At 43.7% G+C, this 21202-nt stretch overlaps 1 protein-coding gene across 7 annotated transcripts in view; it reads left to right on the top strand.

The window, feature by feature from the left end:
* The window catches only part of mrtfbb (myocardin related transcription factor Bb), a 42705-nt gene extending 22635 nt beyond the window's left edge, over window positions 1–20070 (top strand). For 3 of the 7 annotated variants that reach the window (XM_086054876.1, XM_086054875.1, XM_086054874.1), the window contains 13 exons: window positions 10774–10839; window positions 12930–12985; window positions 13084–13168; window positions 13234–13395; window positions 14252–14418; window positions 14543–14635; window positions 15538–15791; window positions 16417–16510; window positions 17026–17520; window positions 17830–17907; window positions 17981–18112; window positions 18181–18241; window positions 18934–20070. In XM_086054876.1, the coding sequence (XP_085911002.1) occupies window positions 10774–10839; window positions 12930–12985; window positions 13084–13168; window positions 13234–13395; window positions 14252–14418; window positions 14543–14635; window positions 15538–15791; window positions 16417–16510; window positions 17026–17520; window positions 17830–17907; window positions 17981–18112; window positions 18181–18241; window positions 18934–19229 (2039 nt within the window). In that variant the 3' untranslated portion in view covers window positions 19230–20070. Of the gene's footprint in view, window positions 1–6801; window positions 6996–10773; window positions 10840–12929; window positions 12986–13083; window positions 13169–13233; window positions 13396–14251; window positions 14419–14542; window positions 14636–15537; window positions 15792–16416; window positions 16511–17025; window positions 17521–17829; window positions 17908–17980; window positions 18113–18180; window positions 18242–18933 lie in introns of all 7 variants that reach the window. The other 4 variants (XM_086054878.1, XM_086054879.1, XM_086054880.1 and 1 more) reach the window with 3 other exon arrangements.
* The last annotated feature ends 1132 nt before the right edge of the window (window positions 20071–21202 follow it).

Consider the following 21202-nt stretch of genomic DNA (forward strand, 5'->3'; position numbering starts at 1 on the left):
CCGTGTGTACCCAGATTTCCATTCTGCCGTTGCCGTAATTCGCAAAAGGATTCATTCTGGACACTTGTAAAATCACTTTAGGCGCATCATTTTGTCGTCAGCTGTCAGTTTATCTTAAGCGAGACATGATCATTTGGAGTTATTTGTATTATGATTAGAGCTCGCCGGCTCGACGTTGTTGAGTTAATGCTGTTTTCCATCTAATAGTGATACCATCTTTTTCCTCTGCCTGAATAGAAATATGGGTTGAAGAGAAAAAAAAAAAAAAAAAAAAAGAGCCCCTAATTATACGCTCCAACAGCTTTTTACACCATAATTATCTCTCATTTAAGATTTGTGAGCTTGAAAAATATTTATTTAAAGTGGACACTTAGTGCGCTGGCTTGGAAACAGTGCATTTATAGATAGTTTTTCAAACCTCAGAAACTGCAAAACACATACAGTACATCGAATGTAACGTCAGAACTGCCCCTGACCTTCCCCTTGAGTCAGCAGAAGCACTTGCTGGCTATTATAATATCTTTTACGTCAAGTCTAAAACTGCTTGGTCGTCACTAAAAGCTCACTTGGCATTTTATTATGTGGGTCCTCTACTCTCTCTTTCTGATTTTGCCCGAAGAGTTCTACCCAGTAACAGGAACAACAACGGCAACAGTTTGTGGCATGCCGGCGAGCACATGAGATTATTTTCATCTGTGTTTGATTGCAAGACCGTGTTGTGAGTCAGGGCCCGCTCCAGGGTTAATTAAGGCTATGGGAAAGCTACAGTCTGTTGAAATCCGGGAATGTCGGACAAGTGTGAAGGTGAAGGAGTCACCCACCCTTTGGTGTCGCCATAAAGAAAACTAGAGTGTGTTGTCATTATGTAAAGTGCTAACGATGTAGAAGGATTTGGTGATTAAAAAAAAAAAAAAAAAGCAAATGACTGTTATTAAGAAGAAAATGATTTGGCATTTTGCGATTCAACTTTTGCCGTCTCACTATTTTGTGGATTTTCTGATTGTAGATATCTAATTACTGTGTATATATATCGCCGATTTTTTTTGCTATATCGCAGGATTTTGTGGTGATCATTTTTCCAGACTAATGTGACTGCAGGCTCTGGCAGCAATAAGAGTGCATAAAAGTTCCCAAAGTTTGGGATCATTTCACAATTAAAAAAGATCAATTGCAATTTGTCTACCGCAAAGAATCAGATTAGACCGGTTTGCCGCATTTGGCCCCTTAGGGGGGGGGGCATTTGTCCAGGCCCGAGCTTTTGAAGCTGCACGCATTCAAAGACACGGATACTACAGTGTAGAATGTGAGGGGGACAACCCCAAGTGGACAAAAGTATACCGGTCCTGCCCCTCACATGCATATTTTGTATTGTTATTCCGCAAAATATTTTTTTATGCGATGATGTGAATAATCAATGGGATGATCCGTAAGTAATCGATTCTAAAAATATTAGATAGCCCCACTCCTATTAGCACTTGTAAGAGTATGGAAAAGGTTAGCAAGAATGTGGGAAGGGTCATAAAAGATTAAAATAGAACAAATAGTCATATAAACACTTGGTCACAGCTTGGTGGCTATTTAGTCATTGTCATCGAGTGGCGAAACGCTCAAGTTCCTCGGTTTTGCCGTGATGTCATTTTTGCTGCCGCAGTGACATTCCGCGACCTTGCGAAATGATCGGCTAACCAGCGCTCACGTCACTTTAATCGTAACTTGAAGGAGAAAAGAGCCCGCGTGTGTGTCGTCTCGCATCTAATTGCGTCGCATTCCCTTCCCTTTGACCGCAATTGACAAACCCGAGACACCATTCTTTGTCTTTGAACTCTCTTCTCCGCAAGCTACTTACGGCGGCCGCCAACGTTGCTCGACGACAACAATTTCCCGTCCTTCGTGCTTTGGCGACAGATCAGCGTTTAGCCGTCCATCTGACATTAAAACCCGGCCCCTTCCCACCCCGACGACGACGGGCCTGGCTTTGGTTTTCCGTACGGTAGTTAAAGCCCCGTTTGAACCTGTGGATCATTTCGTGCTCAAGCTTCTGTCTGTCAAAGCGGCTATGTTTTGGCACTTGCACATCTGGGAAATGAATTTTTGAAGATGACTTCAGCAAGCTAAACTCGCCTTTCATGCCCGGAAGCCGCACACACACACAACAAAAAAAAAAAAAGAATGTCTTGGATGTTGCCCACCATGGATTTTTGTTGTGAGTCCTGCAAAAGACACATTGTTTCATGAGAAGCGCTTTTACTCTTTCGCGACGTCAAGTGGCTGTTTGTGTTTATACTCCGAAACAGAGCTATTGAGCCACTGACCGTATGTATGTTCCATTTCAAGATCCCATCATTGGTAGCCCTATGTGGTTGATGCTTCCACAAAAAAAAACAAGTCTAACTTGGGGAGTTTTTGGTCCCACTGGTTACGTAATTATATGTGTATTCCCGGTCACATTCATAAATTGAGATGAGCAGACCATGCCAGGGCCTCCACTTCCACCAGCAGTACAGTTCAGTTTGGTAGGCAAAGGTACATTTTTTTTTTTTTGGGGATGATTACACTATAGAAATCTGTTATTTGCTAGCCATCACAACGGTTGGTCATAGAAACGCCCCCCCCTCAAAAAAACGCAGCTCTCGCTCAACCAAGCTGCACTAGTTTGTGTTAAACGGGCCTTTAGGGTGTGAAGTTATGTTATCTCATCTAAAGTTGTTGGTGGTAGTGAGATGAATAGCAGGCAGCTGCGTGGCGCGCCGCTTCAAAGAACGCTGAAGGGCCCACGGGGATTTTCTTCTGGCTTTCCCACCATTTGCACGGGTTTACATGAGATGCAATGGGAGTTGAGTGCGAAAACTCGGCTATAAAAAAAAAAAAAAATTGTTGCAGATTCTTTCACGCACAAGTCTCCCCTCGCGTCCGTTAATAGTCTTTCGGTGGCCTTCTTTGAATACATTTCATCTTTTGTCATTAAAAATTCAATACAATCTCTCATTTGAACACTCGGGTCCAACTCTGATTTGTTGTAGTTCCAAACAGTTTCCCCCCCCCCCCTAGGAAATAATGGAAATAGAAAACCAACAAACAAGTCAACCGTCACTTTGATGCAAAGTGATGTATTATTCCCAGAAAATGGAACGCTACAGTTTCCACTCGTACATTTTTGGTTCCTTGTCTTCGACCAAAATTCCACCCAGGTGCTTTGTGATTCCTCCAATGCCGTGGATGTGACCCAGACATTTTACTACCTGGATTAAAAAAAAAAAAACCCGCAAAGATACATTCCATGTCAGGTTTTATGAGCTGTCAATCAGGTAGGCCGAAACCAACCCTAATGCAATCGCTTATTTCGCAAATTCGACAACCATCAGCAGCTCGCTAACCCGTTGGACCAGGCCAAGGCTGATGCTCCTGCTCTTCGAATGTGAATCTTCCTAATCTTCTCTGGGATCCACCTTGGAATGGACACAGTCAAGACCCAGAAGGAATTTGGTTGTCTGGCTTTTATTTTAAACGTGAGCTTAAGAGTGCTGCGTGGGATGACTCTTTCATTATGGTGCACCTGTATGCGATTACTGCGTGCCAATCATCAGGCGCCGTCAGAACACCGACGGACGGGAGCGCGGCTAAAGCTTTTAAAGGCTGCTTTTGAAGCCTGGGCAATGGTGTTTTTGAGCAAAGGCTATTAAAAGTGATGCTTTGATTATTTTCTATATTACTGTGTAGAATTGCCTTTCGCGCATATTCATGGCAAGAAAGTTGAGACGTTGTACAGCGTAACGAGGTCTTCTAACACAGCTTTTTTTTTTTTTTTATAAATTAGATGCACTTAATGCTAAACATTGAGCTGCCCTGTAATCACAAATGTGCACTTATTGAAGGTTACAGAGGAGAACCACATGCTGCTTCACACCAAGTGAAAACTGTGAGTAATTAACGGCCCACCTAATACATTTTACAGTTGTCTTTCAGACCATAAATATACCATCAACTAACTTTGGCCTTTCATATACATCATACATGTAGAGGATTTTGAAGACTCTCCTTAACATGCTAACAACCCAGGCTAAACTTAAAGTGGGGAATCAACCCAAACACATTTTTTTCAAGAATATGTTCCCAGCAGGCCCACTAGTTGAAACACGGCATTTTGATTAATATTGCGTTTGTGGAATATGAGTTGAGCAGCAAAATCCACCCGTTTTTGTCCATCTCAGGGGACGGCCATTTTGTCACTTCTGTCGACTGAAAATGACATCACAACTGCTCACAACTACCAATCAGGGCTCAGCTTCAGAAAACAGGTCAGCCGTGATTTGTCGTTACCTGAGCCCCGAGCAGTTGTGATGTCATTTTCAGCCGACAGAAGTGACAAAATGGCCGCCGCCAGAGATGGACAAAAACGGGTGGATTAACTCTTATTCCACAAACGCAATATTTACCAGAGTGCCTTGTTTCAACTAGTGGCCTTGCATAGAACATGCAAAGATCTTTTGTCTCTGAGTTTTGATGCATCACTTACAAATACTTCCTTGTTACCGATTGCTTCTTTCTTGTGCATATGGCACAAAAATATTCAGTTTTTCAGTGAATCGTTGAGGATAGCTTGACGTGAAAAGGTGACTATGAAAAACCGGGGGATAACCATACTTTAGTGAATTCCCCCCCCACACACACAGATGTTAATATTCCAAGAATATTCATCTTCACGACAGTTAGTGGGTGTCAGTGCAGCTCAACTTCCCTTACCTGACGTCATGTTTGGACTTCATTAGCGGCTGCTTGTAAATATCTTTGTTTGTCGTGCAACCGCACAACACCAGCACAATTGCGCGTCTGTGAGTGTTTTCACTGCAGCAAAGTTGCGCCTTAGTGAAAACAGCTGGCCTGCGCTGATGCACATGGATTCAATAATCCAATAACGAGGGTTGTAATCATCAAAAGTTCGACAGTGACATGTTGCAGTCGTAGATTAAATTTCTGTCACGTCACCGTGAGCGCAGCGCTTTGTTCTCTCGTTTGTTGGTTGGGTATTTAGCGGCCTGGGAATTTAATTCAAACCAGATAAGACATTGAAATCGGCACAGAGGAAGCGAGTCGGCATGGCAAAAGCAAGCGGGATTATTTGGGGGGGGGGCTTCGACAGGTATATCAAGACAGTCATTGAGTTTTGTCCCCCGTGCGAATGCGACATGTTTTTCCACATTCCTAATGCCCCCGCGCAGGGCTCGGGTTGTTAACCATGATTTCATGTCAATAGGGACTGCTCATACTTCCTCTAATCCCGTTGATTTGGCCGGCTCCCGCTGCGTGATGTGCACGCTTCCTGAAAGCCGACGTCATTTGTCCTCAAGTCGGCGGTCGGCGCTGGCCCGGAATGTGTTGTCCCGTTCGCACACATCACAGAAACAGTCAGTGGACCGCGACTCACCAGGCGAAAATTCTAAATTTAAACTGCTATTCTTATTAAAAAAAAAAAAAAAAAAAAAAAAAAGTCCTTGACCTCCCCTGTAGGGGATTCTCCGAATGTTCACATTTTGTTTCAAGGTTTTAAGGGATGGCGAAAGTCATCTAAGATGCTCCGTTGCACCCCTGACTCAAACGGCGACACAAAGTGGTTTCGCTGTACCTTTCACACGGAACAGCGATGCGGGAAAAATGTCATCTTTTGAACAGGCAGTGAGAAAGTGGCTTTGGAGCCTTCCTGGTTCCTCTCAGATTGTAGGAACTCACCTCAATTAGTGTTTTTTTGGTTTGTTTTTATCTCACTTCCTGTTGAGCACCATCATTACCATACCACCCTCACAATGACCCGTTTGGGTTTACTTCCCTGTTGCGAGTTGTAAAGCAGTTAAATAGCAGAAGGGGGGGGGCGAGAAGCCTATAATAAAACATGTAACATAAATTAGCGAGAACAAGTTGGAAGATAAGCTTCTGTGTCCCTGAGGGCTTTGTGTGTTTGCTCATGTCTTTGTTATTTAGGACTCCAACAAGAGAAAACAAAAGACTTCTCATGGAAAGTGTCTTTTTAGTGTCTGCTTCGTGATTGTTCTAGTTAACCTAAATGAATGAAATAACAATATTCTGAAATTGAATCCAATATACTTTGTATTAGATGTAATATATTCATTAACGGAATTTAAAAAAGAGAGTGTTTAAAAAAAAAAAAAAAAAAACGCTAACTAACTGAAACTATTTTTCGTTCGTAAAACTTACTATAGAGCTTTCGGTGTGTTTTTTTTGGTGTTCATTTTAAATGTATTTATTTCGATATTAGTCTACAGAAGCAAAGAATAAGAATAAGAATAAGAATGCCTTTATTGATCCCACAGTGGGGAAATTTTCATTGTTACAGTAGCAAAGATATAGTCAAACAGTTGTTTAGGATTTGTACTTTTCTTACACAATACTTCATTACTTTTTTTTTAAATCTTTCACTCGACATATATTAAAAAAAACTAATACTAAAACTAATAAATATCAAACAAAAAAAAACTTCAAAAAAAAGAAATATAAACAAACTTGCTCTCAGAATTTATTCAAACTAACTGAATTAAAAAAAAAAAAAAATGAAAGTCAAACTGAAGATAGTGAAAAATCCAAAAGTATTATCACCCTGGTCTGCTCCGTGTTCCTTTGGAGTCTTTTCATTTCATATCTTTGCGTTAAACAGCTGCCAAGTCACGTTTCACGTGACTCATGCGTCCGTCATAACATCTCGCAAATCAGCCCTGAGAGGGTTAACACGAGCGGCGCTGATCCCTCCTACTGATCTTAACACACACACTCTGTGAACACACACTTTCTCAGCTGAGCCACAGAGGAGGGGGGTCGCCGCCAGCCCCAGCTGCCGTTGGCTCAGAGCTGAGTCTCGTCTACCCCGGGCAGCCGCCGCCGTGCTGGCTCCATGGGACTCCAGAGGTGGCCCCCCAGCACAGCACCCTCCACGATGGCCCGCCTCCATGTGGAGACCCCCTCCATCTGCACGGGCAAATTCAAATCGGGTACGTCCTGCTACTCACTTGTTGATATTTGTGATATCTTTACCATTGGCACGCGGCACGCATCACTGTCGCGCCAAGATACATTCCATCACCTGGTTGGCAAATGCAAACGCATATCGAAAATCATCAATAATAGCAAACGTACTGATACTTCATTTTTTTTTTGCGTACGGCGCACATTCTAACTTATGACGGAACATACGACAATATTAAGTCTTGATGTTGGTAAAAGTACAAAAATAACGGTTGTCGCCGAACGACTTGTTGGAGAAAGGGAATGCAAAGGTGATCCGTACGTTGCAGGTCACTCCTTAACCGGCACACGCAAGTGTAAAAAGAAGTTAACTCCTTATAACGTTAAATGCTCATCCGTGGATCAAAACAGGTGTCTCGTATTGCGGCGTATTCGTCCCCAAAGCCACGTAATCCTTTGATTATACTCGCCGGTGTGTGGCCCAATTTCACGCGGCGCCGCATTTCACCGGTTTGCAATTGTTGGCGGAATTCGGTTTCTATTCCATTTCATTGGTGATTTTAGTGTTCATTACACATTTTATGCGACTATCCATCCATTTTCTGTAATGCTTGTCCTCATTAGGGTCGTGGGGTGAGATGGAGCCTATGCCAGCTGAATTTTGAGTAAGAGGCCGAGTACACCCTGGACTGGTCGCCAGCCAATCGCAGGTCCGATGTAGAAAAAAAACAACCGTTTTTACTGAGATGCGTGTTTGTGAACTGTGGCAGGAAGCCGGATTAACGCCTGACACATGCCAACTCCAGTTATAAGTGTGGTTCTATTACCACTACGCGTGCTCCCCTCTAGTGGTATGTGAAAGAATCACAGTCAAAGTACAGTTTAGTTGTATTTAACTTTAGTATAATACACATTTCATCTCATATAGCAAATTGTCTTTGTGTTCACTCTACTATACGCGCAATAACGGTTTATTTGAGTCATGAGGTTGAGGGCTACAGTACAATTTTATTACTTTCCCCTTTTTAGTCGTAGTGTTAATGTTCAAAATGTTGTGATGGTTGTGGACACGAACCTCTGTCTGGATTTTGATGAACAGTTAGGCCTCCCGCTCTCCTGTTTTTATTTTGGTCACGATGGTGATACTTGGAGAGCAAAGTATTTTTTTGAGGTTGCGCTTGGAGAGCAAAGTATTTTTTTTCAAGGTGGTACTTGGTGTTAATGTTTGAGAAGCACCGCTCTGGACCGCGAGGCAGACGTTCAAACCGCTGTTGCACCGTGCTGCCCAGATGAAATCGAATTGGTCTAAAATGTTCCACATTTCAGGTGCCAGAAATAACACGGCTTGACGTCGGATCGATGTATTACTGTTTGAGTGTGCAAAAATGCGTCTCTTGCGAGCCGTCTCCGTGATAACCCAAACTGGCTCGATACCATGCGAGGATCTCCCGTCTTTGCTAACATCGCAGTGCATCTGAAGCCATCTTTGGATATTTATAACCAATAAAGTCAACATAAATCATCCCCTTTCTAAAGTGCGTCCGTCTTTGTCTTGGCAAAGACGCACCGGCAGCAAACTTTTTTTGGTTTGGTTTTTTTTTTTTTTTTTTTTTTTTGTACTCAACGAATCAAATCAAATGGGACTCAAAGGGGAGCTTTGCCGCGGGACGACCGCGGCCGGGAGGTTGGGGATGACGTCGCACGCGCAACCCTCTGGTTACACTCCGAGGGCGGTTGACACGACGGCGAGGTTAGCCAAGGTTCAGCATAAACTGTCAGGAGCACCCCAGGGCGCGGATTGCTGTCCTCTTACATTCGCTGTTTATTGATAGGTGCACATATATTTTATTGCTCGGAGCATTCTTTCCAGGTCACATTGACTATAAACACTTAAAGGACGCTTTTCCAAATCTCCAAACGAGTCTTGTCTGGTCTCTTAATAAGAAAGCGGCAACACCTTTGAACGTCCTTTGAACGTCCCCGCTTTGCAGCTTTCCCGGATTGATCGGTCGTGTAATCCTGCAACAAAACAGCGGGTCCCACCCCCCCCTTCACCCCCCTTAAACTACACCCGACATGTCACGGTTCCCAGGCCTTGTTCTCACAGCTGCCCCGTTTATTTTTGCTTGCTTGAGTCAGAGGGGCCCGTTCGACGCATTTCCCGGGAGAGCCGTGCAGGTCTGCCTTGTGTGAATGCGCATTTCGGGTGTGTGTGTGTGTGTGTGTGTGTGAGTGTAAGTGAATGGGGAGTATTTGCTTCCTGCGAGCCGCTCTGTACATGCAGCTCAGCAAATTTTCACGGCATTGCCGAGGTGAGCGACCGGGCGTCGTCCACCGTCGTCATCAACTTCCCTCTTCATGCCCGCTTGGGTTTAAACACTCTGACTGAAATGATTGAGATGCCATCCATTTGGGCGATCTACTCGTCCAGAGTAGTGGCCCCGGATGTTTTGACGTGCCGTGGACCGGTTTCAGCGAAAATAATCGTTTGAAGGACAAGCGTAGGAACGAATAAAAACAAAATATTAAAAATCCAACTCCATTAAGATGAATGGATGTGTTGTTAGTGTGCGCAATGGACTTGTTCCTCTGACACAATTTTTAGGTAAGGTTACTTCAGTCCGGTCTACTCCATCATTTTCTTTTGGTCACCTTCATGATAGGAAAATCCCGCTTCACGAAAAATTCCGATGTGAGGGAATGGAAGCAAGGTACTTAGTGCTTTTTTTTTTTTTTTTGCTTTGATGGTTTTCGAGGCTGCATGAAAATCAGCTGTAGCGATGAAGTTGGATTTTAAGTAGGACTGCTGATATTGTCTCTTAAATCGTTTGACTGTTTCTCCTTTCCAAATGCTCTCCAATTATGTTTTTTTTGGGGGGGTGGGGTGCTAATTTTTTGTTAGCTTTGCGGGCTTACTTTTTACCCGCCGTATCACATGACCGAGATGAGTGGTTTGACGTTGAAAACAGATGTAAAGTTAAATTGGTGGGAGGGGGGGGCGCCATTCAAGCTAGGACCATCGCTAGTGCTAACAATAGGCCACTGTGCTGCGTTCATTTCAATAAATTGGACAATCAGTCAAGATTTGGGCTAGAAGCATCCTTATTTTTCCCCGGAGCAACTGTGATATTTTATTGCACCAGATGTGATAAGTGATGAAAAGTATCAGGACACACCTTTTAATCAACAATGGCGCTAGAACCCCTCGTTCACCCCCGAATTATTATTTCTCATCCTGGTGAGACTTCGGACAACTGTTGGCTTCTAAATGTGTGGGAAGTTTGGAAAAGGCAAAGTTCGTGACCTGAAATGACAACAAATTTGCAATGAACTTCAAAACCAGACGCATCAACATCTTGTTGAAAGTCTTTCCAGAGTGGTGGAAACCGTCCTTTCATTTTCACTGGCCCAATACTTACGCGCACACGTTTGCCGATGAATCCAGTGAAAAGCGACACACGATTAACTTATGGAGCAGACATGAGTCACGCTGCTCTCGGTGGTGTCCTGTCTGACTGCAGCTTTACTCATTAACGAGCTTAGAGTGTAGTTTGAGTTCTGCTTTATTCACTGTTTACTTTGGCCAACGCGCCTTGTTGGGCGCGATCGCCGCTCGGGTCCCACGTGTGGTTTCTCCCCCGCTTCCCTTTATGGCTGAGCACAGGAAGTGAATGATACTTCTTTAACCTTCGAGTGTTGATTCCGAAACATGACAGCCGGGCAGAAAACCGCGCGGCCGTTCGCTGCCTCGTTGCCTTTTCCGTTCAAATTGTTCAACTGGCTTCTGTGTCTGCACTCTCGCAGCTCTTCAGGTCTTCCTGCAGCACAGGCGAAGCCGAGAGCAACTTGTGGAACGAGGCATCATGGCCCGTGAGTAGGCGCCTCACGCTTCACCTTCAACCTCCGTCTGCAGCCGTCCTTGATGTTTTGCGGTTTGGCCTGGCGCGCGCGGTCGACTGGTTTGCCCGAGAAATAGCCGCACTCGGCTTCATGGCTTTCAAAGTCACACTCCCAAACAACAGGGGGCAGCGCTGTCATAGAGACCCGTATTTCCGAAATGTTTGGGCCTTATCAAAAAGAGAACGATCTCAGCTTTCCAATCATATATCAAGCATTGCGCTATGCTACTTGTTACATTATTATGATTTTTTTTTTTTTTTAACATTATTACCAAGTAGATTGGAAACGCCCCTTTTGAGCTGTGTGCGCGAGACTAGCATTAAGCTACTTGAACGAATGGCAAAGAAATGAAAAAAAAAAAAAAATCAACCAATCAGAGGCCAGTATTTTGTTGGTATCAACTCTAGCATAGCAATAACTTCTTGCTTATTGGGATTGTTATGGAAAATCCTGCATATTCGCGGCCTAATTTAAGCTCATAAGGACAGAATTATTCAAATGAGTACGAAATTAGCAAAAGGCGTCAGCTTCATCATGATTCCCGTACGTTGGGGACCCCGCCCATAGGTAGCTATGAAAACGGAAAGTTAATGAATGATTGTTTTGCGATTTTGAGATAATTACTGACTTCTTTGTTGAGTACCTTTTACAGAAATACAATTGTTGATGTTTATTCCATGAAAAAGAAACTTTCAATCGATGCAAGAGGTCGAAATTTGACCTCCGGAACCATAATTGCTTCACATTTCGAAATCTACCTTGCGACTCATTTTGCTACGGTATCAGTGCGAGGTATCGACACGCTTTGATGAGTGCCGACAACCGGTATCATTATCGGTATGGGTGATGTAAATGTGATGTAATTCTTGATCCTTGAGGTTGTTTTAACGCGCACATTTCAAGACACCTCAGAACAATTTTAAATTGTGGAGAGAAAAAAAAAATGCATAACATGATCAAATGCTAGTCCTTTTTTTTTTTTTCGTTTTATGACCATTGTAGTCTCTGAGAGAATTCTGCTGATAAAAAGTCGTTTTATTTGTTGCTGTCTCTGCGGAGAAGTCCCCCACTGAGTGAGCTCCTCCCTGGCTCCACATAGCTTCATGAGTCACAGGCTGGGCCTTTGCTGGAGGTCACTCACCCCTTTGGACTCAAACAAAACCTCCCCCAGGCCAGTCTCCAGTAAGCGCCTAACCGTCCTCTTGGTACAGTAGGTATGCGGCCGGGCTTTGTCATGACTGTTTTGGTTTCCTCCTGCCGCATGTGTCCGTTAAATCATACGGCGTTGGTCATAGCGGAGGTGACTGTGTTCTCAGTGAACTCCACCCAGGCAGCGTGAGATTCATCTGGCTTGTCAGTTCGTTTTCTTATTATGTAAATTGGCAACATTGATTCAAGCAGATATTGTGCATTTTTTTCTTTCACATTTTAAAACTGTTATGTAAGTTTAAAGTGGAAGTCAACCCAGATATATATTTTTTTCAAGAAGATGTTTTATGCGGGCTCACAAGTTGAAACAAGGCAGTGTGATTCATTTGAAATATGAGTTAAGCAGCAAAATCCACCCGTTTTTAGCCGGCGCACTAGGGCGGCCATTTTGTCACTTCTGTCGACTGAAAATAACAGCACAGTTGCTCAGGGATCAGATAACGACCAATCACGGCTCACCTGTCTTCTGAAGCTGAGCTATGATTGGTCGTTACCTGAGCCCTGAGGGTGTGTGATGTCAACAGATGTGACAAAATGGCCGCCACCAGACATGGCTAATAAACAGGTCGATTTTGTTGCTTACCTCAAATTCCACAAACACAATATTAATCAGAACGCTCTGTTTCAACTAGTGGGCCTGCATAGAACATATTCTTTAAAAAAAGACATGTTTGGGTTGACTTCCGCTTTCAGGAGAGCTAAGCACCTTGCTCACAGATGTCTTTTTCAGAAATAAACAACACAAATGTATTTGATTGTTTATTATCACATTTGGTGGGCTAGCACTCCAGAGACTATTCTTATAGAAGTAAATAAGAAAACAATTTGAAAGATTCCATTTTTTTTTTCAGCTCTTAAAGCCCCTGCTGCCTTCCACGAGCGGATTCGCAGCCTGGACAGAGCAAGGGTAAGAAAGGATTGGATTCTGTACAACATATGCAGCTCATCAGTCCATTTGTCATTCATCTAACCTGCCATTTTCTTGTTTGTTTTCCCTCCCATCAGACGGAGAATTTACTGAAGCACAAGCTTTGCCGCAGGCCCGCTCGCCCCGAGCTGGTCCGCGTGCACATCCTACAAGGTGCTCAAGGTCTGTTCTCTCGGCTCCCGCGCCACGGTAAAAGAGGCCTAACTGACGGCGGCTTCCTCCCGCAGAGAGCGAGGCCGACGCTTCTGCGCAAGCCGCTCGGCTGGAGCTGAAGAGGGCCCGGCTGGCCGACGATCTCAACCAGAAGATCGCCCGCAGGCCCGGACCCATGGAGCTGGTGGAGAGGAACATCCTGCCCGTGGATGGCGGTGTCGACAAGGACCACGATGGTAGATGCTCATTTTCGAACGTGGGCAACCAACTTTACAGCAGCCGCCGGTGGAGGTTTGCACCGATTTTGAAGGGAATTTGAGGCGTCGCTTCGATTGGCGGACCAGCAACTCGCCTGTGTTCGCGCCCACGGCGGCGCAAAACGCCCGTTTCCAACCGTGGCAATCTGCGTGCGTGCGTCGGCCCAAATCGCTGAAACAAAATCTGCAACCACCTATCTGCACAGTTAGACCGCACTCCACGCCAGACTTGCGCTGGGTACAAATATAGAGCCCTTAAAGTCAAGGTATCACCATTTTGTGGGAAATTGTCGAATGCAGTAAGTGTACCGGTAGTAGTCCAGCTACGATCAGCTGAAACAGGATGTCAGTGTAGGATCAAAAACGATGACTTTTCTTGGCCGGTCGGATAAAAATACATTTTTCACACATGATTTCATTGGACAGCAACAGCAGCGGTACTTAAACTGTTCCGACCCCATGTTGCAGTAATACGAAAATAGATGCGCAATACACATTCCTCCTTTCTTATCTTTATTGTTATTTTTTTTGTTTTGTTTTGTTTTACTTGAACCTCACGGGAGTTTGCAATCTGAGGAAAGCAACCAAAACAAATTCACATTATTGTAGAGGCAAGCCCAAGAAAAAGCCTTAAGACAAAATGTGTGTGGGGGTGCGGGGTGGGGCAAATCTTTTTATTTATATATTATATTATATTTATATTTTCAGTATAAAAGAAGAAATGTGGCTTGGGAAAAAAAATTCTGGCGTCAGATAATAGAAAGAAGCACAGCAAATCTTGATTAGTTCGTCTTGAATGTTATGATAGATGAAGTTGAATATGTTTGTCCTCCAGGTGGTAGTCCAGACCCCAGCAAGACAGTGGACGTGTACACTTTCAGCGAGGACAACAATGACGCTTTATCGCCTCGCACTTGTCGCCAAACATCTCCGAGCACCGGGTCAATTTCGCCGATTCCCGCCGAGGCCGCGTCCCTTTCCTGTTCCAGCTCCTCCGTGCAGGTGAGGCCAGATGCCGATGCTGCAGATGAAAATCATCGATTTGTTTTTCCTTTGGTCTCGAAACTAAAAACTACGATAAAAATCAGCATGTCACAACATAATGTCGTTGTTCTTCTTCGCTCAGCAACCCTCACCATCGAGCTCCTCATCCGATTCATCCTCCACCGGCGAGCAACCCGCAGCTTCATCTCAGCCAATCACTGCTGCGCGCCCAAAGGTGAGCCTCAGGTTTTCGCACTCAAATAAATACATTATATAAATACTAATGCTGTCAAGTGATTCAAATGTTTTAACTACCGTAATCGCGAAATTTTCCATAATTGATCGCGATTAATCGTATTTTTCAATGTAATTTTTTTCTTCGAAGCTTGGAAACGGTATTTACTTGAGGAAAACCTTGGAATGAATGCGGAAAAAAAACGAAAATCCTATTTTCATTCAAATATTGTTCTAATAGCTCTCGTTGATCCTTGGAAATACAACTGTTGAACGATACAACAAAGACATACAACTAACATGGTATTTTAATTTGGCTTTGCAAAGTGCGCAAATTATTTTGGATTTGAGCCGTCGAGCAACTTTTGAAAGTAAAACTACGTAAAAGTCCGTCTTTGCGACTCTCTCTCTAAGTTTGGCTGCGAAGTGAGCAGAGGTCAGCTGTCACAGCAAGTCAATAAAACGGAGTTAAATGGGTTAATTTTTTTTTAGGTGTTATAAAATGTAAATTCATCTCCATAGTTAATGCTTTAACTTTGACAGCCCTGGTCAATACAAATCGGGCAGCATGCAGTGGTTCGCAGGTCTGCCTCACAGTTTTTAGGTTCTGGGTTCAAATCCAAAATCTGTTGTTGAGTTTGCATGCTTTACTTCATATACTATACTGCCACAACACAGTAGTATTCAAAATAAATATCCACAGTAGGGAGGATCCAACCTGTGGCCATTTAGTCATATCCTGCAGGTGTTAAAACAATGAGGGTCACGTTTCCACTTCCTCTTTCTTCATCTAGACATCTTCATCAACTGTCTTTCTGATGGCATTCAACCAAATGTCTGCTTTCACATATGCTGTCCTGTGTGCGTGCTTGGGTGTGTAATGCGTGTGTGTGTGTGTGTTAGACTCCACAGCAGAGCTCGCCAAAGCCGCCGGGCGAGAAAAGCCGCAGCAAAAAGAGCCGAGAGGCCAAGCCGAGGATACGCAAGCTCAAGTATCATCAGTACATTCCGCCGGACCACCACAAACACGAGCTCAAGCCGTCGCCGGCGGCACGCGTGGACGCCGCTTACGTGCGCGTCCTGCAGCAGCAGCAGCACTTTCTGCAGCTGCAGATCCTTAGTCAGCAGCATTTCGGCCACCAGCAGGCAGCGCTCGAGTACGGATGTCATCTTTTGCTTCGTCTATCGCATCCTTGGCGCAGCTGTTTGTTGCTAGGCCAATTCATTTGTGCCTTGAAGGCAAACTTCAACCGCACATGTTCATGTTTGCTTGTTGCTTGGTCAAAATTCATGGGGCAGTATCGTTTGTGCCCCAAAGACCGTTAAAACAAAACAAAATAAAAATCGCGGAAGCCCATTCGAAAAAACTAAAAAGCACATCAACAGAGCAACATGATCAATGGAATTGCTCATATTTGTTTTTTTTCCCAACTCTGTGCGGCCGTTTGTTGCTATGCGGAATTTGTGGGTCAGGATAACAAAGACATTAACACTCACCTAAAAAATCTTGTACCACAGGATTTTATATAAAATCATACAACTGATTCCCCCCACACCTGAAAAAAAACAAAAAAAACTAATAACAACATAGATTAACAGAATGCTCCTATTCTTTATGCATTTTTTTGTTGCAACAACTTTGGCCGCCAGTAGGTGGCGATTGTCTCTTGCGTCAACAGCTGCCTATGCGTCTGAAACAGCGCTTTGCTTCTACCGTCTTATTCCACGGCGGTGAAAATTCCCTCTCTGACTCCCTTTCCCTTTCCACTCTTGTTCCGACAGTTCAACGGGCAATTTGCAAAGCAGCTGTTCCGCCAAGCCCTCAAACGAAAACTGCAAACCAGATCAGTTACCGGCCAATGTGGACGAGATGAAGGTGATGAAAATTACGAAACACTTCACGTATTATATCGTCATTGTCCTGTGAAAAACACGTATGTTCAATTTTGTCATTTTTCTTTTTTTTTATTTTCATGTGAATGCGATGTCTGTAATGCGGAAATCCCATTTATGTAAAAATTTTAAAAAATGAAAAAAAAAATGGACGTTAAGCGCTTTTCACAGGACAGCGGCGATATGTATTAGCCATTGGGGCAGGGTGGGGCAATAAGTATTTAATTAAACCATACAACCAAATATGTAGCAGATATGAATGTAGAATGGCAGATTTTTGTTGTTTTTTGGGGAGGTTGGGGCATTTTGTTGCTTGGCAGAATTGTTGGGGCAAAAATTTTAGTGACGTCAATCTGCTTAACACAAAAAAAAAAAACAACATCTGATGGATTAATTATAAAACCACACACCCGATTTAAAAAAAAAATAAAAATAAAAAAAAATCCCCAAATCCAAAATTGACACCTATGATTCATGGTGTTGTGTCTGCTCTTCCAGGTGGCTGAGCTCAAAATCGAGCTCAAACTGCGCTCGCTCCCCGTCTCTGGAACCAAGATGGATCTGATCGAGCGGCTGAAGTTGTATCACGAAACCGTCGTCGGCGTGGACGCGAAAGCTCCCGAAACCACCCCACCGCTGTCCCCCAAAGCGGCCGGCGCAGGCCCGGAGGACAACGGCGGGGCGGACGGTCCCGCGGCGCCCCCTTCTGGCGATACCGGGTTCCACGAGAAGGACCGGCGCCTCCACGAGAAGGAGCGTCAGATCGAGGAGCTGAAGAGGAGGCTGAAGCGCGAGCAGAGGCTGGTGGAGGAGCTCAAACTGCAGCTGGAGGTGGAGAAGAGGAGTCAGCAGCGGGGAGAGTCCTCGCCAGCCGGCCTCGGTCCTCCGTCGCCCCTCGAGGAGGAACGCGTGGAGGTCAAACAGGAAGACACGGAGACCAGCCTCTCAACGCCCCCTGCCGCAAAAGTAGCTGACCTAGCACCTGTGAGCAAGGTGAGAGTAGAAAAAAAAAAAAAAATTCACTCATATCTGTATAATCTAATGAGATTTTAAGCCCCGCCTTCAAAGGTTCTCTGACAGTAGAGTTGGCAATATAGATTCACTTTATTATAATTTGTCCAATCTTCATTTTAATTTTTTTAAAGAAATTTTTTTTTTTGCTTCACTTGTACGTTTAAAGAAAAGGACCTCAAAACCATCAATGAATTTGTATCTTCGTCCTCCAATGTAACGTAGGCCCCTTTTGTTTGGCGATCTTTTGTAACGGCTTTTGGTCTTGATTTCTTTCATTTTTGTGTGCAGACGTGGGCGGGGCAGAGAACAGCACACGGCATACTCGACCCGTTCCCGTCAGGCGTCGCCAAAGCGCCCACGAGTGAGGTAGAGCACGCGTCTGCTAGTTGACATGCTAATTGTCAAGAATGCAGATCATCATTTTGGTTGTCTCCGCTAGCCTGTCCACCGTGGCCATCCTCCAGCCTTCATGCCGCCGCCGCCTCCGCCGCCGATGAAATCGAAAATTCTCCGAGAGCCTCCTCGCTATGAAGACGCCGTGAAACACACGCGCATGCTGCCCTCCCTTCAGGTGACAAACATCGGTATCGCATTTGTGTTGGATTGAATACTTACAAGCCATGTCAATGTCCCCCCCAGGGCTTGTGTGCAGCGAGCCAACAGATGGACGACTTGTTTGACATCCTCATTGAAAGCGGTGGTAAGAATGAAACCTTTCTCATAATCGATCACATTGCAAAAACTTGTTCCGACCGAGCCGCGCACCGAATTTCACTGAACCAAATTCACGAGAAACAATTTCTGTTCGTTGGAAAACACTTACTGGCGGTATGTCCCCGCTTATATTGATATTGTATGCCGCTGCACACAAACAGCAACGCCCCAAAATCATGTTCAAGCCATAATTTAATTAGCCAATTAAAATCACAGAATTGAGCTACCAGAAAGGCTTGTGCTTATATCGTTTTCCCCAAAGTCTTTTCCGAAAAAGCCGTGAGTGATGACGTAAATAAAACGATGAGCCGGCTAAACAATGAAATAAAAGGAATCTTACCTTCGTGACTGACCAGTTTCTTCTGCACCAAAACAATGGATAGCTTTCCATTCTCAACGCAACATCCATCCACTTACTAAAATATATCTAACCTAACTATTTTCACTCTTGTCTAAAAAAGTCATCTAGATTTTATAGCGTTGCACGGCACCCGTAAACTGAGGGAAGCTATTTTCAGTGCCTTGAACGGGTTAGTAATGCGTCGAAACAATGCGGGGACTTATACCAATAGTATCCATTTGTGAGCAAGATGCACACTCGCAACCCAAATGACGACAATCGCCACAGAAAATGGATGCGGTTTGACGCGGCCCGTCGTTTCTTCCCACTTTGTGCAGAGATGTCCCCCCTCCTCAAAGCCGAGCCTCCGGACGCCAACAAGCGCGTGCCCGTCACGCCCAGCGTCACCCTCCTGCCCGTCAACACCGTCCTGTCGCGCCCGCCGCCCCGCGTCCATGTGGCACACGTGCCCGCCGAGGAGCTCCCTCTACCCCTGTTCGCCATGGAGATGGAGATGGACGACGGATTGGACGGCGAGTCCGACCTCCACGGCATGGACTGGCTGGACCTGAGCGTGTCGGCGGCAGAGGGCGTCTTCTCCGCAGACTTCCTGGAGACTTACCAGCTGCTCTAGGCGATCACGGCCGCAGATTGCTAATGAGACTGGAAGAGTCACAGAAAGGCAGATAAGCTTTTGGAAATGTTGTCAAATTTGCTTTTCAGGACCTTGTTACAAAAAGTTGTACTGCGACGCCACCTTCTGGTCATTCCCAGAGTTGACCAGTTTGGATGTACACCAGCTGATGGGAAGTATTTACTATACTAGTACAAGTCAACATATTGCCATGCATAATTTGTATATGCTGTTTTTATTGGTTTTTTTTTTTTCACTTTTATACGAATGCCGCTGTCGTTTTGTGTGTGGGCCAAAGTTGACAAGCAGCATCATTTCCCGCCTCGTACTTGCCATAAAGATACACTTGGCTCATTTTTTTTTTGTTGTTGGACAAGACTACATAACATGGGTAATTATACATTTTCCAGCCTTTTTTTGTCATATTTCCAGCCCTAGCCAAGATTTTTGGGACAAATCAAGGGAGCAACTGACCTCGCTCCCATTTTCCCTCTTATCTTTGATCGAGAAATGTTTTTTGACTCTTTATTTTTAACAGTAGTCGACAGTTCAGGAAGTTTCATTTCTTACAGTAATCACTGGCAATGAGTTGCATTAAGTACATTGGCATTTGCATTAGGACTTTGAGAAAAATGGACAGATATAAGTCTTAAGTGGAAACAGAAACAATACACACATTTATAACTTCATAAACAGCCTTGCATTTACTCTATATTTGACTTTTCCCCACAACAAATGAGGCTGTCACTGTTGATTTAACTTATGTTTAACATTCATGTACATACATGTTCTTATTGCCCTTTAATATGAAATATTCTTTGACTAAAAATGTGATTTCATATTTTGTTGGTCATTTTGTTGATCCCTGGTTCCTGTTTGGTCAGCGAAGCACCGGGCAATATCTGCAAAACATTTTTGTCGAAATAACCAGCCAAGCAGTTGACTTATCAAACATGACTTGACTTATCGTGAAATCAGACAAGAAAATGGGCTGTTGCACATGGTGAAAAAAACGACCATGTATACTGTGGCATTTATGGGGGGAAAAAACGAGGATGTATGGTCTGGCGTTTTTTTGGAAAAACAAATGACCATGTATAGTACGGCGCTTTTTGGGAGAAAAAAAACGACCTTGTACTATGGCGTTTTTTGGGGGATAAAATGACCATGTAAACTATGGCGTTTTTTTTTTTTTTAAACAACCATTTATGTATAGTATGGCGTTTTTTTGTGAAAAAAATGACCATGTATATAGTAAGACGTTTTTTGTGGAAAAAACACGACCATGTATAGTAAGACGTTTTTTGTGAAAAAAAAAAACGACCATGTATATAGTAAGACGTTTTTTGTGGGAAAAAAAATGACACGTATAATAAGGCGTTTTTTCGTGAAACAAAAAGGTTTTTTTTTTTGTGGGAAAAACGACCATGTATAGTAAAGCGTTTTTTATGTAAAAAAAAACGACTATGTATAGTAAGGCGTTTTTGGTGAAAAAAAACGACCATGTATAGTAAGACGTTTTTTGTGGAAAAAAAAATGACACGTATAATAAGGCGTTTTTTCGTGAAACAAAAACGACCATGTATAGTAAGGTTTTTTTTTTTTGTGGGAAAAACGACCATGTATAGTAAAGCGTTTTTTATGTAAAAAAAACGACTATGTGTAGTAAGGCGTTTTTGGTGAAAAAAAACGACCATTATAGTAAGGCGTTTTTTGGGGGATAAAATGACCATGTAAACTATGGCGTTTTTTTTTTTTTTAAACAACCATTTATGTATAGTATGGCATTTTTTTGTGAAAAAAATGACCATGTATATAGTAAGACGTTTTTTGTGGAAAAAACACGACCATGTATAGTAAGACGTTTTTTGTGAAAAAAAAAAACGACCATGTATAGTAAGACGTTTTTTGTGGGAAAAAAAATGACACGTATAATAAGGCGTTTTTTCGTGAAACAAAAACGACCATGTATA

The sequence above is a fragment of the Filicampus tigris genome, chromosome 16 (genome assembly GCF_054856515.1).
Source record: "Filicampus tigris isolate MCC_2025a chromosome 16, RoL_Ftig_1.0, whole genome shotgun sequence".
NCBI lineage: Eukaryota > Metazoa > Chordata > Actinopteri > Syngnathiformes > Syngnathidae > Filicampus > Filicampus tigris.